We start from the raw sequence: 15,561 nt of genomic DNA, 5'->3' as shown, positions 1-15,561 counted from the left end.
TTGAGAAGTCCCTCTTTAGTTCCCTTGCCCATTTAGTAATTGGTTTGTTAGGTTTGGGAGGGATTAGTTTCTTGAGTTCCCTGTATATACAGGATGTTAACCCCTTGTCTGATATATTGCTGGTAAATATTTTTTCCCAATTAGTTGGTTGTCTTTCTAGCTTAGTTGTGATAGATTTAGCTGTGCAGAAGCTTTTTATTTTAAGGTAGTCCCATTTGTCGAGTCTCTCTCCAACTTGTCATCCCAGTTTTATAGTTGAGAAAAGGGAGCTGAGAGAGGCTGTTGAGCCCAAAGTCACACAGCAAATGGTTCATAGTGCTGGAATAGTCACTGTGTGTCTCCAAAGCACTGACACTATGATGTGTCAGACTGGATTGAAGGGAAGCAGCTGAGACTCAAGGTGTGAGTCATGGCAAGAAAATTATTTCCTGCCTGAATAAATCTTTTTCGGACACATATTTGAGGATACAAGAAGTCAGTTATGGGCATTACCATTGGGCTGGGAATTGTATGTCTGCAAGAAGATGAAAAAGACAAAGTGGATCTGGTATATCATCGACTCTCATTTTTCTTTCCAATTCCACAGGCACAATTTATGATCATAATCCTGTACTACAGCACAAAAGAATTTGGGACCCCAGCGAGTCCTTATCTAACTCCCTCATTGGACAGGCTTATTTAATCAAAAAACAACAGCAAAGTATACAGCCATGATTCTCAACAGGGAGCAAAGTTGCCCTTCAGGGGACATACAGCAATGTCGAGAGACATTTTTCATCTCACAGTTGGGAGATGCTGCTGCCATGTAGTACGTAGAACTCAGAGATGCAAATTAAATATTCAGTAATGCACAAAATCATCCCCACAACAAGGAACCATTTGACCCCCGGGTCAGTGGTACTGAGGTCAGAAAACCCTGGTGTGAAGGCTCAGGACTTCCTGAGTTTGAATCTGATTCTGGCCAAGTGACTTGAACTCTCTCTATTCCATCTGCAGCTGAGACTAATGGTAGCCCCAGATGTACAGGGTGCCTGTGGAATGGGTCACTATGTCTAGAAATACTAGTGCACATTGGGCATATGTGCTTAGTGTTTAGATGGGCATTTGGTGTAGCAGTTGACTGATTATGTAGTCTGCTTGACCAGGTATGAATTTTCCATCTGTTTCTGGTTGTGTGACTTTGAGAAAGTCTCTTAAAATGTTTTTGACTCAGATTCTTTGTCATTAAAATGAAGACAGGGCTGGGAAGGTGGCTTAGTGGTAGAGTGCTTGCCTAGCATACATGAAGCCCTGGGTTTGATTCCTCAGCACCACATAAATAGAAAAGGCTGGAAGTGGTGCTGTGGCTCAAGTGGTAGAGCACTAGCCCTGAGCAAAAGAAATTCAAGGAAAGTACCCAGGCTCTGAGTTCAAGCCCCAGGATTGGCCTAAATAATAACTCGCTAACTAACTAACTAAAGAGATATGAAGAAAGTAGAATCTACCATTCATAATATGTGAGGCAGTCAAAACAATGGTTTACATAACATGCTAAGAACTACACAAGGATTAGCGATTCTCGTTGCTTCTATTATCATTCATCCATTCCTAAGACAGATTTTAGGTTTTCTATGCACAAAAGTGAAGCCATCTGCCTTACTGCTATTCACCAGTAGAATCAGCATTAGGACCACAATCAGGATGAAGACAACTTACTCATGCACAAATGGCTTTGCTGGAGTTGACAGACTGCAGATCTCCACTATTTGGCATTCTGTTTGGTAGAGATCTATCATTCTGGCTAATTATTATTTTAAGGGCAATGGGGAGAGAAGCACTATGACTTCGGTATTACTTAGCAGCCAAATGACTTCAATTCTCTTTTGAAAACCTGAGATGGATGATTATTCTTGAGGGGAAAATTGGCACAGAGTAGAGATGTTGAGGTCAAACTTGTCAATTGACGAAGCAAGTTTATTTTCTTCCCAGTATTATCATTGGAAGAGCTATTTTTTTCTTTTTGCCAGTGCCAAGGCTTGAACTCAGGGCCACAGGCTTTCACTCCACTTACTCTACTATTTGAGCCACATCTCCAGTCTAGCTTTATGCTGGATTATTAGGTAAAATTCCACAGACTTTTCTTCCGCAGGTGGCTTCTAACTGTAATTCCCTACCTCTCAGCCTCCTGTGGGAGGTGGACTTACAGGTGTGAGCACCTTTGACATTGAGCCAAAGGGATATTTTTTTTAATTTTTTTATTCAAAATATTTTCTTTTTTTATTGTGAAAATACTGTACAGAGGTGTTACAATTACATGGGCAAGATAATGAGTACATTTCTTATCAAGCATTGTAGCCTCCTCCTTTGTTTCCCCTTCCCATCCCTTCCCATCCTCCCCCCGCCCCCCACCCAATCCTCCCCCCCTCTCCCACCCCCCCACCATTCCCTAACAAATGGGGCAATGTCATTCTTTCTGATGGAGGCATAGAATTCCATTGTGTATATAAACCACATTTTCTTGATCCATTCATCTACTGAGGGGCATCTGGGTTGGTTCCATATCTTAGCTATTAAATAATGCTGCAATAAACATAGTCGTGCTGGTAGCTTTAGTCAGTTTTCACTAAGAAGTAAAGGAATATTTTTAAAAGTTACTGTTTTGTGTACAATCATTGTGATGTCCCAATTTATTCGGCCATCATGATAGTGATATCTTCAGAAAAATTTACATTTTACCGTTGTTTTGACACATAGAAGTTTGAGTTTTGTGAGAGCTTATAACTTAAATAAGAGTAGACATGACTACTTTTGGAAAATTAATATAAAGTTACTATGCATGTTTAAGCAGCTTTAAAACTTATGTGTTAGCGTAAATGGCTTCGCTAATTAGATTTTCTTTGATGACTCACTGAAGAAGTAGAAGCCTCTGGCTCCAATCATGAAGGAAAGGAAGGGTTTCTAAACCATCAAGAGAGTCTGCCTTTCATGATTGGCACTGTTGTTTGTAAGTGGTCATCTCCCTGCTAGCCTCAACTCACAAAGCACAAAACAAACAAAAGTAGCAAATTATTTGAAGACCTTTTCAACCTGTGTCTGACCTTCTTGATTCATTTGCAGAAGTAATTGCCTGTGGAAATTGCTGTGCTTTTATCTGTGGTGCTATTAAAACGCTGGTTGAAATGAGGTGGTGCAGGCTGCATTGTTAATGGGGTACTGTGGAGCCAGAGCTGTTGTTTTATTCCACAGATGTGAAGTAGCTGAAAATAACCTTCTGTCTCCCCTGTAAGAATCGTGCTTGTTAAGTGACATTCACTAACGTGGCCAAGTTTGAATGTGGGGTAGGAATTTGTGCTATTTTTAGCAGGATATTAAATATGAATTTTCAGGCTTTTCTTCTTGTTATAAAATAGGAGAAGGCAGGTATGTTTTGTATTCTGCATACAGTGGGGGGGTCTAGTTTCTGAGCCCAAAACAGTGGCTGATAAATTGAGGAGATGTGATGGGATAGTAGAAAATTCAGAGCTGAGTATAGTCACTCTCGCTGCACTTCTGTGCATGGAGATGTTGTTAACTCGTAGGGTTGTGTTCTTCCCTAGCTGCATTGCCATTGTGCTATCCATATTTATAGCCATCTGCTTCTTAGCGTGGCACAGTATCTTTGTTTCTCATTCTGACAGTCCTCCCAGCTTGGGCTAGGGTATTATACTTAAAAGCCATTGTGGGCTGGGGGCATGGATCAAGCAGTAGAGTACTATCCTTGCAAGCATAAGAACTTAAGTTCAAGCTCTAAATCAGTAAAAAAAAAACACCAAAAGTATTTGGGGAAACACTGGGAGGTCGTATGGTACAGAACAATGCTTTCATAGACCTCAAAGTTACCTGGAGAATTTGAGCCACATACAACACACAGAGACACACAGACATAGACATAGATACAGACACAGACACACACACACATGCACACACACACACATTTGCGCTTTACCCTCAATGGTTCTTATAAAATGGTCCTAGAGTGGACCTAGTGATTCTGATGTTGTAAGACTACACTTTGAGAAATGAGCAACTGAACCTGAATACACTAACTTTTCTGAAACAGGCCTTTCAATCCTTTGTCAGCAACGTTTGTTGAGCACCCAGTGAATGCAGCGGAAGGTATTCCTAAAATAACTCCACCACAACTTCTCTATATGAGAAAATCTTTCTATTTAAGGAAAATCATAGGCCAGCATAGCACAGTGGGAATACCCAGTCACATCCAAGAGGTGAGGGGACCAGAGACAAGATGATAGATGGACAGATTTGAACACTGGGTGGTTCAGAAATGAAAACTATGGCTTGTTGCAGATCAGTTCCAAATCAGCAACATGCTCAGAATTTGTCAAGATTCATCAAATCTTCCCAGTAACCTTGAGAGATGAGGGTTCTTTCCCCTTTCAGAAATAAGGAAACTAAGGCTCTAACAAGGACTCCTTTCTCCTTAGAGCCCAGGATATTCCCTCCATACCACAGTGTTTCCTAGCATAGTATATGACTTATCTGAGTCTTCAGCTGATGCTTTTTGAATTAGGATGATTAACTTAGAGAAGGAACATTTCTAGGACATAACTGGAGAAAATGGCTTATCTCTAAATTCTAACAATCTGGGATTAACTATTGTTATTTATTGAGTGTTTATTATATCCCACATAAAGTATGATAAGCACTTTAATGTACATTCTCCTGTTAATTAAAAATACAACTATAAGGTAATTATGAATTCTGTTATAAACAAAGAGGGTAGATGATTATCCTGAGATGGGTATGGAAAACAGGGCTCCAAATGGCAGCTTTTTAAAAAAAATCTCCAGAGCATAAAGTCTGCACAAAGTCCTCCTCCCATGCCGAACTGATCAGCTAACATGGTAGTAGTTACTTCATTTTCATTTGTTAATACCCATCTCTGCCTAGAAAATGAGTCTCAGCTATGGATTTCAACTCATAGGAATTAAGAATTTCCAAGTTCACTGCCAGTTACCATATCAATGTAAACATTCTCACACCTGCTCCTTCATTATCACATAAGAACTTGCAAAAGCAATGACAACAGGGAAGACCAAAATCACTGCGTTACCAGATTAAATATGCTGTTGTCATATGGACCAGATGAAATTAAGGACAAAGTCTGGTTTCGTGGTCTTATTCCTTCCTGTTCTCACTCCTCCCTATTTACACTTTCTCCTAAACCCTGCCTCATCCATGAAGAGCTTCATTCAAAATCACTAGTCAGTGTTGCAGCTGGTATGTCAAAGGCTTTTGCAGTTATAGGTTTTAGAGCTTTAAGGGCCTCTGTGCATCATGAGCTTGGCTTAAAACATCTCTCTTCTACGCCTCACTATGTTTTGTAATGATAAATTTTGAGTGTATCTATACAATTATTCAATTAAAAGACAACATTATCCAGTTAAGCTACTCTGCTAGGCAACTATCTTAAGGAAATGCTGTTTCAGTTGTGTCAGATATCTTGTTGGTTGACTCTAGAATGATTAACTGAACGAGAAAATAACATTGAGAATGCCCATGAAGAAATATGCTATTAATCTAAACATCTCCCACCATGCCCCACCTCTTAAAGTTTCTACCACATCCCAATATTGTTACCTTGGAAAACCAAGGTAATTCATTGCATGTATATATGCAAATGCTAAGAATTCAAAAATTTCCCCCAAACTGAAATTCTTCTGGTCCCAAACACCATCAATCTATGTTATATTATAACAGTATTGCCTGGGAATTGTCTAGGATTCATCCAAGACCTACTAAATCAGAGACTCTGAGAAGAAAGCCCTAAACACTGTATGACAGACCTTGCAGGTGACTCTGAATGGATGACTTAGTAGATATGGTATGTCTTTTGATCATCCATTCTGGCTTCATTGAATACTGCTGGCCTCATCTGGTACTTCAGTTTCTTTATCTGCTAAATAATGATAATACCTCCCTTGAGGTGGTATTTTCTCTGAGTTCTTGGTCTTGAAGATTCTGAAAGTAATTTTTCATTCCTGTGGCCACCATGGGTCAAAGCAGTCATTCCTTTAAGCCTTTGTCAACCATTAATATTGCTGCTGTTAAACCTGGCTGGCTGAACACACACCTATATATCTATTCACCAATGAAATCATTGAAGCAACAGCAAAGGGAAGTTTTTCTCAAGGCATACATCCATAAAGACAAAGAGAAAGGTAATAAAACACTTGAAAACTAGAATGCAATCATTGGTTAAAAAAAAAACAATAAAGCTGAGCCCTAAGGAGACAGAGGGAAAATCTGACATAACGTGATATGTATCTGTACCCTCCAAAGACTCAAACATAGTTGCAATAAATGTCACTAGAAGTGACAGTGAAGGTGAGATTAACAAAAGGGAGACGGGCAGACACTTCTTTAAGAAGCCTTTAAGCACCTACATGTCCTTGGACTATGCAGCTGGGCCCTTGGTCCATGCAGCTGGACATAGACTTCTTTCCTTTAAAGCCTGGTTTATTCTCATGGATTAGTCTCTGGATAGGGGACTTGGTCTATAATGGAAGGCAAAGGTACACTATGAAAAACAAAGATCAAGGGAAAGTATATACTTTGAATGTTGAGGCTTCCAACCTTCCCTTGGGTGCTGCATTTGCTAGCATTTGCCCCACAGATTATTCCTGGAGATCTCAGTTGTCCAAAAGGTGGAAATCTCAAGTCGATGACATTGTGAGTTGTTCAACATTATCCTACATTATCCAGATTATCCTACAGTGAATTCTAACAGTTAACAACTCCCACTTGTTCACACTAAACTTACAATCACTAAATAACTCCTAGTAACAATCACTAAACTTTTTATCACTAATAATTCCCATTCAATCATACCAAACATTTATAAGGGCCCCACTACTAAATAAGAGTAGGCAGCTAAGGATTTTCATATATCTCTAATAGGAAAAACAGACAGAGATATACACAAACGAATTAAGAAACAAAAGCCAAGCAGAGAGAAGAACACTTTAAGATGTACATCATGAACCTCCTCTAAGAAAATAAACATGGTTCATATGTAACTGAATGGAATGTTATTATAAAGGAATATTCAGAGAATGAAAATGCCATGGAAATTAGAGGTGCAGTAGAAAATAAAAATGAAATACAAAGCATAAAAATTGAAGAACCCTCATATAAACTATTAGAAAATAGCATAGGAAAAAAGAAAATTAGGGTAATCCAGGAGTCCAACATCTGAATAAGAAGCCTGCTGAAAGAGAATAGCGTAGAAGGTTTGAAATCATACAAGAACAAATCCAAGAAAACTTGATTCCTTTGACATGAAGATCCTAAGTTTTCAGGTTGAAAGGGTTTGTTCAACATTTATCACTATGAATGAAGATGGAACCATAATAAGTGGTGCATATTAAGATGTTAGAACATTGTGGGAAAACTTTCTAGAGAGATGAAGCAGATGAAGGATGAGGATATGAATGATTTTGACTTCCTAAGAACAAGGGAAGACTAGAGAAATGCTACGAAAAGTTTTCCAGAATGATTTCCAATCTGGAATTCTATATACTTAGCTGAGCTGGTATAGAGTTACTAAAGAATGTCTGTTGGAAAAAAGCAACTCAAGAAAGAGAACATGGGACTTCCTAATAAGGGGATTTAGCCTTAATAAGTGAAACAAAGTTCTGACTTACTAGTGGAAATGGATCCACACAGATGGTAATGCAACAGTTTGAAAGCCCACAGCAAATTTTTTTTGAAACAATAAAATTGACAGACTAATGTGTTTGAATGTATTAAGAAGAGATTTACATCTCTCTGAGAGATTTTGATGTTGAATAAGAAAGGAAACTAAGCAAATGAAAAGATGAAGACCATCTTAAGTATAGGGGAAAGAACACATTGCATGAAAGTATACTGTGATATACTACTGTGTAGTTTAGCTGTGAGACGCCTTTGCTTAGTTGTACTAATATATACACAGATGTTAATCTAGCCAAAATGGTAGTATAGTTATATTTAGATACATGTGAAATGATTGTGAATTTAGAGGTGAGCAGGAAAGTGCTAAATTCTCAGACGCCAGCTGATTAGATAATACCTCACACAGAAATATCAGGACATAGCCATTTAAGCCTAATGTTCAAATATGGAGATAAAAAGCTAATAAAATTGTAAGTTATTGCTTCTTCACAACAGGAAATTAGACGAAAAGAAGGATAGGCCAAAGTTGTAAGGATTTTAACATATGTCTTAGGCATTTAACTCTTTGGACTGCGATTATTTATCATGTAGACAAAAAATTGGCAAAACTTTGGCTGCCTTCCCCTCCCGATTTTATATATCTATTTTTCATTAAAGCCCAGAAAATACTCTTTTTGTTGTTTGGATGAGACCCAAAAATCTTGCTAGGATATAAAATCAAAACCATTCAAATAAAAAATGTTCTCTTCTACAAATCAGTATTTTGTCCTGGGTTGGGAAAAAAGTCTATTTTCTCTAAGTAGAAGGACTAAAGAAATCCACATTTAGTGCAACCCAAGATGCTCTCTGCCTGATCTTTTTCAGCACACTGATGTTACAATCCACCGCCCTTTCTCTCTGTGCCACACTCATGTAACCATTTGGGTGGTAACTAGCCTTACATGCCTTCTCTCACTTTTAGGTTTGGAGAATTTCAGAGTATTTCAGATACAGTATAGATGACAAGATGTCAAACATGCAATGCAACTTCATGCAAAATTAGGGAAGTGAAATTATTGCTGAATTAGTAATATATTTTAGTATATTTCATCATCATCATCATCAAATACAGCCAATTTAAGGACCTTTAATCTTCCAGAATGTCTCAGAAAAGGATCAGGACAGGAGTAGTCCTGAACCATAAATCACAGTGTAGCATCCATCACAACTTTCTGACCAGCCTGGCAGTGTCTGAGCTTGCTGTTTTGTTCTTATATCATAAACAATAGTTTTCTTTACAGTGTTATTAATTTGGTGTTACTACTTTGCTAAGCTTGAAAATGAGTTAGTATTTTGGCAGCCATCCTAAAAGAAATAAATGCACTTCTACTCTTTACTGGTGACCCCTAATTCCTTGTAGATCAGGAACAGGACTGTCTAACAGGCTTGTTGAGTAAGGAACAAACTTAATGACAACAAGGAAGCAGGCCCAAATAAACTCAGATCTAGTAATCAGGCGCTGAGCCATGATTAATCCTCTTTCTCCTCCTCTTCCACTTCCACTTCTTTCTTCTTCCTCTTTCTCTTTTTACTCCTCTTCTTCCTTTTCTTCGTATTTTGGGGAGAGGGGGTGGAGTATGATACTAGAATTTGAATTTAGTGCTTGCCAGGCAGGCACTTTACCACTGAGCCATGCCTCTAATTCTTTTTGTTCATCCTGTTATTTGTGAGATAGGGTCTTGCCTACCCTTGGTGTGTATACACATGGACCTATCTGCCTGTTTTTATGCTTACCATCCTAAGCGGAATGAGAGGCATACGTGTCTATACACATCTTCCTTTCCATTGAGGTGGAGTTTTGCAGACTTTTCTGACTGGCTGGCTGGAACCTGGGTCTTGCAAATCTCATACTCCCACTTGCTCAGAATTACTGGCATGTGACCCTGCTCCTGGCTCTGAGCTGAGAAAGGGCCTGGCAGCCTTTTCCGACCAGGCTGGTCTGGAACAGTAATCTATCATCAGTCTCCCAACTTGCTAGGATAACAAGTGCATACTTTGGCACTCTACTGTACTAGTTTTTTTTTAAAGTATTATCCTATACAAAGGAGGTACCATATAACAAAGCAGTTTATGAATGCAGAGCATCTTGATCAGTGTCACCCCTTCTACACTCTCACGCCCTCTATTTTTCTTAATTTTGTGGAATATACAACGAATTCTCGACTGCCTTCTTCTCCCTTTCCCCCATCATTTCGGCCCCCCCTCAGATGTGCCCATTTTCTGATATTGATTGTGTTGGGCTTTGGCTTAGTCATTCTAAAAGATTATACTATTTGAGCTCTCCATAGAATCTATTTTACTTCAGTTAATTCATTTGTAACCACTGCATAGGGCCCAGCCCAACACATTTACTTACAGATTTATAGATACAAATAAATCACACTAAAGCTTGAGCATGAACACTGATAGCAGCATTATTCATAATGCCCCAAATGGAGAAAAAACTCAAATACTCATTAAGCAATTAGTGGCTAAATGAAATGGAGTAGATGTTCTCATGCAATGAGCTATTATTCAACAATAAAAAGGAAGAACCAACACATGCTATAATGAGAAAGAAGCTGGTCAAATGATTTTAAATTTATGTGAGATATCCAGAATATATAAATCATACAGACAGAAGGTAGATTTGTAGTTGTATATGGCTAAGTAATTTGGAGCACAGGAGAAGACAGATAATGGATATATGGGATTTCTTCATAGGAAGAAACTTAGATTGTAGTGACACATAATTCTGAAAATGTACTTAAATGCATTGAATTTACATTTTAAATGATATGGTGTTTAAATTCTGTCTTAAAGTAGCCTTCAAAAGGAGAATATATTGTATAATTCCATGAATATAAAACTCTAGAAAATATAAGCTAATATATGGTATCAAAAAGGAGATGGGTGGTTTCTTGGGGATGGGAAAGTGGGTGGCTACAGGTGGAGTGGAGGAAGTACCAAGGGTCACAAACAGACATTTAAAGGTAGTGGACTAACTACCATCTTGATTGTAGTCTGGTGATGCTAGTCTATTCTCATGTGTATACGGGTATATACATATGTCAAGATGAATCCAATTATAGACTTCGAGTATATGAAGTTTATTGTGGATCAATAATGTATTTAAGAAAGCAAGAGCAGAAATATAAGCTTCACTAATATAACAGAGTACTAGATTAGTATTAGAATAAGGGTTATAATGTTAAGAAAGCAATGTTTGTGTGATCATATATTCTGTCGTGTATGATTGCATTGTAGTATAATAGGAACTCTGTATAAATATTCCTGATAACTCATCATCACCTTAATCGTAATAGAGGGGACAGGGTATCACAGAAGACTTCCTGGAAGTGGTGGGTCAGCATTTAAGAGCAAATGGAATTTAGAGATGGAAGATGGGGTCTTGTAATAACATAGTGGCCCTTCTTTAAGCTACAAATATAAATGGAATTGTAGTAACCTATGGTACACAGTTGTTATATCTCTAAGGGAGTGTGATTTTATTCTTACCATATAAAAGCCATGCTTTTTCCCTAATAGCAGATTGTTGTGTTAGCAGTAAGTGCAAAACAAGGATTTAACAATAAGTGAAAACACAGTTACTATTTCCTTCATTGCCCTCTGCAGACTTGCAGTTATTTAATTATCTATGATTATGTATTCATCAAGTCTATTCTTATTGCTACACTGTTTGTTCTGTGAGGATCAGGACTGTCTTATTCACTGTTCCATCCCCCATAAGTGGTATTGTGTTTAGCACCCAGCAGAGCTTCATAAAGATTGTTTGCTCACAGATTTGGTTTTAGATTGCTAAGAAGTAGTTAGACAGACCTTAGACTGATGGCCTCAGTCCAATTACAAAAACTCAAAGGTTGTGTAGTAAGAACTATAAATTTGCCAGGCACTGTTGGCTCTCGTTGTAATCCTAGCTACTGAGGAGGCTGAGATTTGAGGACCACATTTCAAAGCCAGCCGGGGCAAGAAAAGTCTGTGAGACTTTTATATCCAATAAGCCACCAGAAAACTGGAAGTAGTGCTGTGGTTCAAGTGGTAAGAGTGCTAGCCTTGAGCTTAAGAGCTCAGGGACAGCATTCAGGCCCAGAGTTCAAGCCCCACAACCACCACTACCACCACCACCAACAAAAAGAACTATAAATTCAAAGGGAAAAACTGCACCCTTCACATGTGTCTGAACTCTGTGTCTGGCTACACTAACTCCCATTTACCCTGATCCTGATCCTGCTTCCTACATATTTGTACTAGAACCTGATGCCAGAAGACTTTTTATTTGGATCTGCTCCAGTACTGACTGGCCTGCTCTGGGATATTGGTTTAGGAGCCATTTATTCTGTTTTTCTTCTGCCCTCTTTACTTCTAGCGCTCCTCTATGCCACTATCTTTGGGAATGTGACCACCATTTTCCAGCAGATGTATGCCAACACCAACAGATACCACGAGATGCTTAACAGTGTCCGGGACTTCCTGAAGCTCTACCAGGTACCCAAAGGACTGAGTGAGCGAGTCATGGACTATATTGTGTCTACCTGGTCCATGTCCAGAGGCATTGACACAGAGAAGGTAAGGAACCTGAGCAACTTGGGTTGAACCACTTGTCTTTCAGATTTCCCTAGGGTGACTGGATCTCTCAAACCTGCCTGGGATCAGAATTATCTTGGTATTTATAGATTTCTAGGTTCTTTTTTCCAGAGGTTTTGATTGCCTCCTGATCAGCTTTTCTGAAGGACCAGTAAGGAAGAGCCATTACTTAAAGAATTGCAAACAAAATGTGTCTCCTAGAAAAGAGAAAAACCAGAAGTCTACTTGTCCATGGCAGAATGTTCCACATTCAGATGATGATAAAAATCAAAGGGAAGTGCTTAGTCAAGAACGAGAGAAATAGTATTACTAGTTTTTTCCTCTTGCTCCAGCTTCCAAGATGAGCCAACACTGTTAGTGATCTTGTCTTAGTTCATCATAGATTGTTTTTATTTGAACTGAGAGGAATTAGAAGTTGTTGGAACTTTGAGGAATTAGGAATTTGGTAGAGTGCAACAAAAATCCATCTCTTTGATAAATATAAATGCAGAGACTCTCAATATAATCCTTGCAGATCAAATTCAATAGCACATTATAAAGATCATACATCACAATAAAGCTGGTTTCATTCCAGGAATGTAAGGATAGTTTGTAACTCAATGAATGTAATACAATACATAAACAATATCAAGGACAAAAATCACACAATCATCTCAAGTATGTAACTAAAACCTTTGACAAAAGTCAACTACGTTTTATGATTAGCTCTGAAGAAACTAGGAATAGAAGGAATGTACTTGACATAAGAGTTAAGTATGATAAACCGATAGCCAGCATTATACTAAATGGAAAAATAAATCATTTTCTCTAAAGTCAGGAACAAAACAAGGATTCTATTCTCCCTACTCTTATCCAATACAGTTCTGGAGTTCCTAGCAGAGCAATAAGACAAAAGAATTAAATAAAAAATTCAAATAAGAAGTCAAATTATTCCTATTTGTAGATGATATGATGTTACCTTTAAAAGACCAAGAAGATTCTGCCAAAAACCTTCAGGACATGATGAACACTTTTGGCAATGGATTTGGATATAAAATCAGCGTTTTGTATATATTAATAACAAATGCTAAGAGAAAAAATAAGGAAAATAATTCCATTTACAATAGTCTCAATAAATAAGTAAATAAATCTATGTAAACTTAATCAAGGAGGTGAAAGAACTTCAAAGTGAAAACTATAAAACCTTGAAGAAAGAAAATTAAAGACATCAGAAGATGGAAAGACTTCCAATGTTCATATATTGGAAGAATTAATATTGTGAAAATTACTGTACTACTGAATGAAATCTACAGAGTTAATTCAATGCCCATCTAAATTCCAATGTCATTCTTTGCAAAAATGGAAAATATTGATCTTAAGATTCATATGGAAGCTTAAAAGAGTCCCAAATAGTAAAAAATAATACTGAGCAAAAAGAGAAACTCTGGAGGCATCACAACAACAACAACTGGTACTGGCACAAAAACAGGTGTGATCAATGGAACAGAATAAATCCAATAAAGCCACACGGCTATAGATGATAGATAGCTGATAGCTGATCAGATGATTTCTGACAGTGGAGCCCAAATAATATATTGGAGAAAAGGCAGCATCTTCAACAAATGGTGCTGAAAAAAATGGTACCTGCTCACAGGAGGCTGAAACGACACCCCTGTCACCTGCACCAAAACAGATTCCAAAGAGATCCAAGAACTTAATGCTCAACCTGAAACTTTGAACGGATGACAGGGAAACAAAGGGAAAGCCTTGGAAGATGCATATTCTGAATGGGATTCAGTTGCCCACGTTACAACAAGAATTGACAAATGGGATTACATCAAATTAAAAGGCGTTGGTATGTTAAAGGAAACTATTAAAGAAAATCATTTTCAAGAGACAACTCATAGAATGGAGAAAATCTTCAACTGTTCATTGGAGGAAAGATTAATACCCAGAATGTACAAAGAGATCGGCAATTAAACAGCAAAAAGACAAATAATCCAGTTAATATTCAGGCAAATGAATTGAGCAAATAGTTCTCAGAAGAAACATAAATGGCTAATAAATGTAGGAAGAAATAGTCAAGAAATGTAAATCATAGGATTCAACCTCACCCATTGAGAATAGCATCATTAAGAATACAAAACAAAACAAAACAAACAACAACAAACGCTGACCAGGATGTGATCTGAAGGAACACTTTTGATGCAATTTGATGTATAAGGAGCCCTCATATACTGCATATACTGTTGATGGGAATGTAAACTAGCGTAGTCACTATGGAAATCAGTATGATGGTTCCTCACAAATGTAAAGATAAACCTACCTTAAGACCCTGCCATACTATTCTTCAACATATAGCTGAAGGAATGTAAATCTGTATGCAACAGAGATAGCTACATACCCATGTTTATTACAGCTTTATTTATAATAAATAAGCTGTGAAATCAACCAAAGTGCCCAGCAATTGATAAAAAGATAGAGAAAATACAAAACTCTCTCTGTCTCCGTCTCTGTCTCTCTCTCTCACACACACATACACACAACATGTATTACTCAGCTCTAGATAAAAATGAAGCTATATCATTTGCAAGAAAATGGATGGAACTGGAGACCATCATGTTGAGTGAGGTAAACCAAGCTCAAAAAGCCAAATCACATGCTTTTTTTCATCTGTGGAACTAAGACTTCAGCTTAATAATAATAATAATAATACATGAATGTAAATAGGGGACTGTGGTAGATCCACAGGAGTAACCAGGGGAAAAGTGACACTGAGGAATGAAGAAAATAAGTATTGTATATATTATATTATATAAAGTATTAAAAAACAAAGTATTATATCTTATTATCATCATTCTAGAAAATTAAAGCTATATATAATACTATATATTGCATGTATCCACCAAGAACTATTTGAAAAAGAAGGGGGTAAACTTGTTCAAAATATATTGCTTGCATCTATAAGATTATCTCAATGAAATCTCCTCATAATGCTAATGTGCATTTATTTAAAAATAAAATACTGTTTGAACGTATTGCTTCACATACGATTTATCCTGGTCACTGAGTTTTTGTCATCCCTTTAAAGGCTATGGACTCATTTATCCCCACCCCCTCCTCTTTTCCATTATGTGGTCAGTTCTGATAGGTTCCCAGCCCCCATTTCAGATCTATTGCAGAGCACTGAGACTGGTATGTGGGACTCACAACAAGAACCCAGGTGATCTCAGTCATCAGACATACATATACATGTGGGGAATA

At 37.7% G+C, this 15,561-nt stretch overlaps 1 protein-coding gene across 2 annotated transcripts in view; it reads left to right on the top strand.

Moving 5' to 3' along the window:
• Kcnh1 (potassium channel, voltage gated eag related subfamily H, member 1) overlaps positions 1–15,561 on the top strand; it is a 305,584-nt gene that overhangs the window by 195,675 nt on the left and 94,348 nt on the right. For both annotated transcript variants that reach the window (XM_013015111.1, XM_013015110.1), the window contains exon 8: positions 12,101–12,300. In XM_013015111.1, the coding sequence (XP_012870565.1) occupies positions 12,101–12,300 (200 nt within the window). The remainder of the gene's footprint in view (positions 1–12,100; positions 12,301–15,561) is intronic.

The sequence above is a fragment of the Dipodomys ordii genome, unplaced genomic scaffold (genome assembly GCF_000151885.1).
Source record: "Dipodomys ordii isolate 6190 unplaced genomic scaffold, Dord_2.0 Scaffold26, whole genome shotgun sequence".
Classification (NCBI taxonomy): Eukaryota; Metazoa; Chordata; class Mammalia; order Rodentia; family Heteromyidae; genus Dipodomys; species Dipodomys ordii.
The sequence above is the reverse complement of the archived record's forward strand: the minus strand, read 5'-3'. Positions and strand labels throughout refer to the sequence as shown.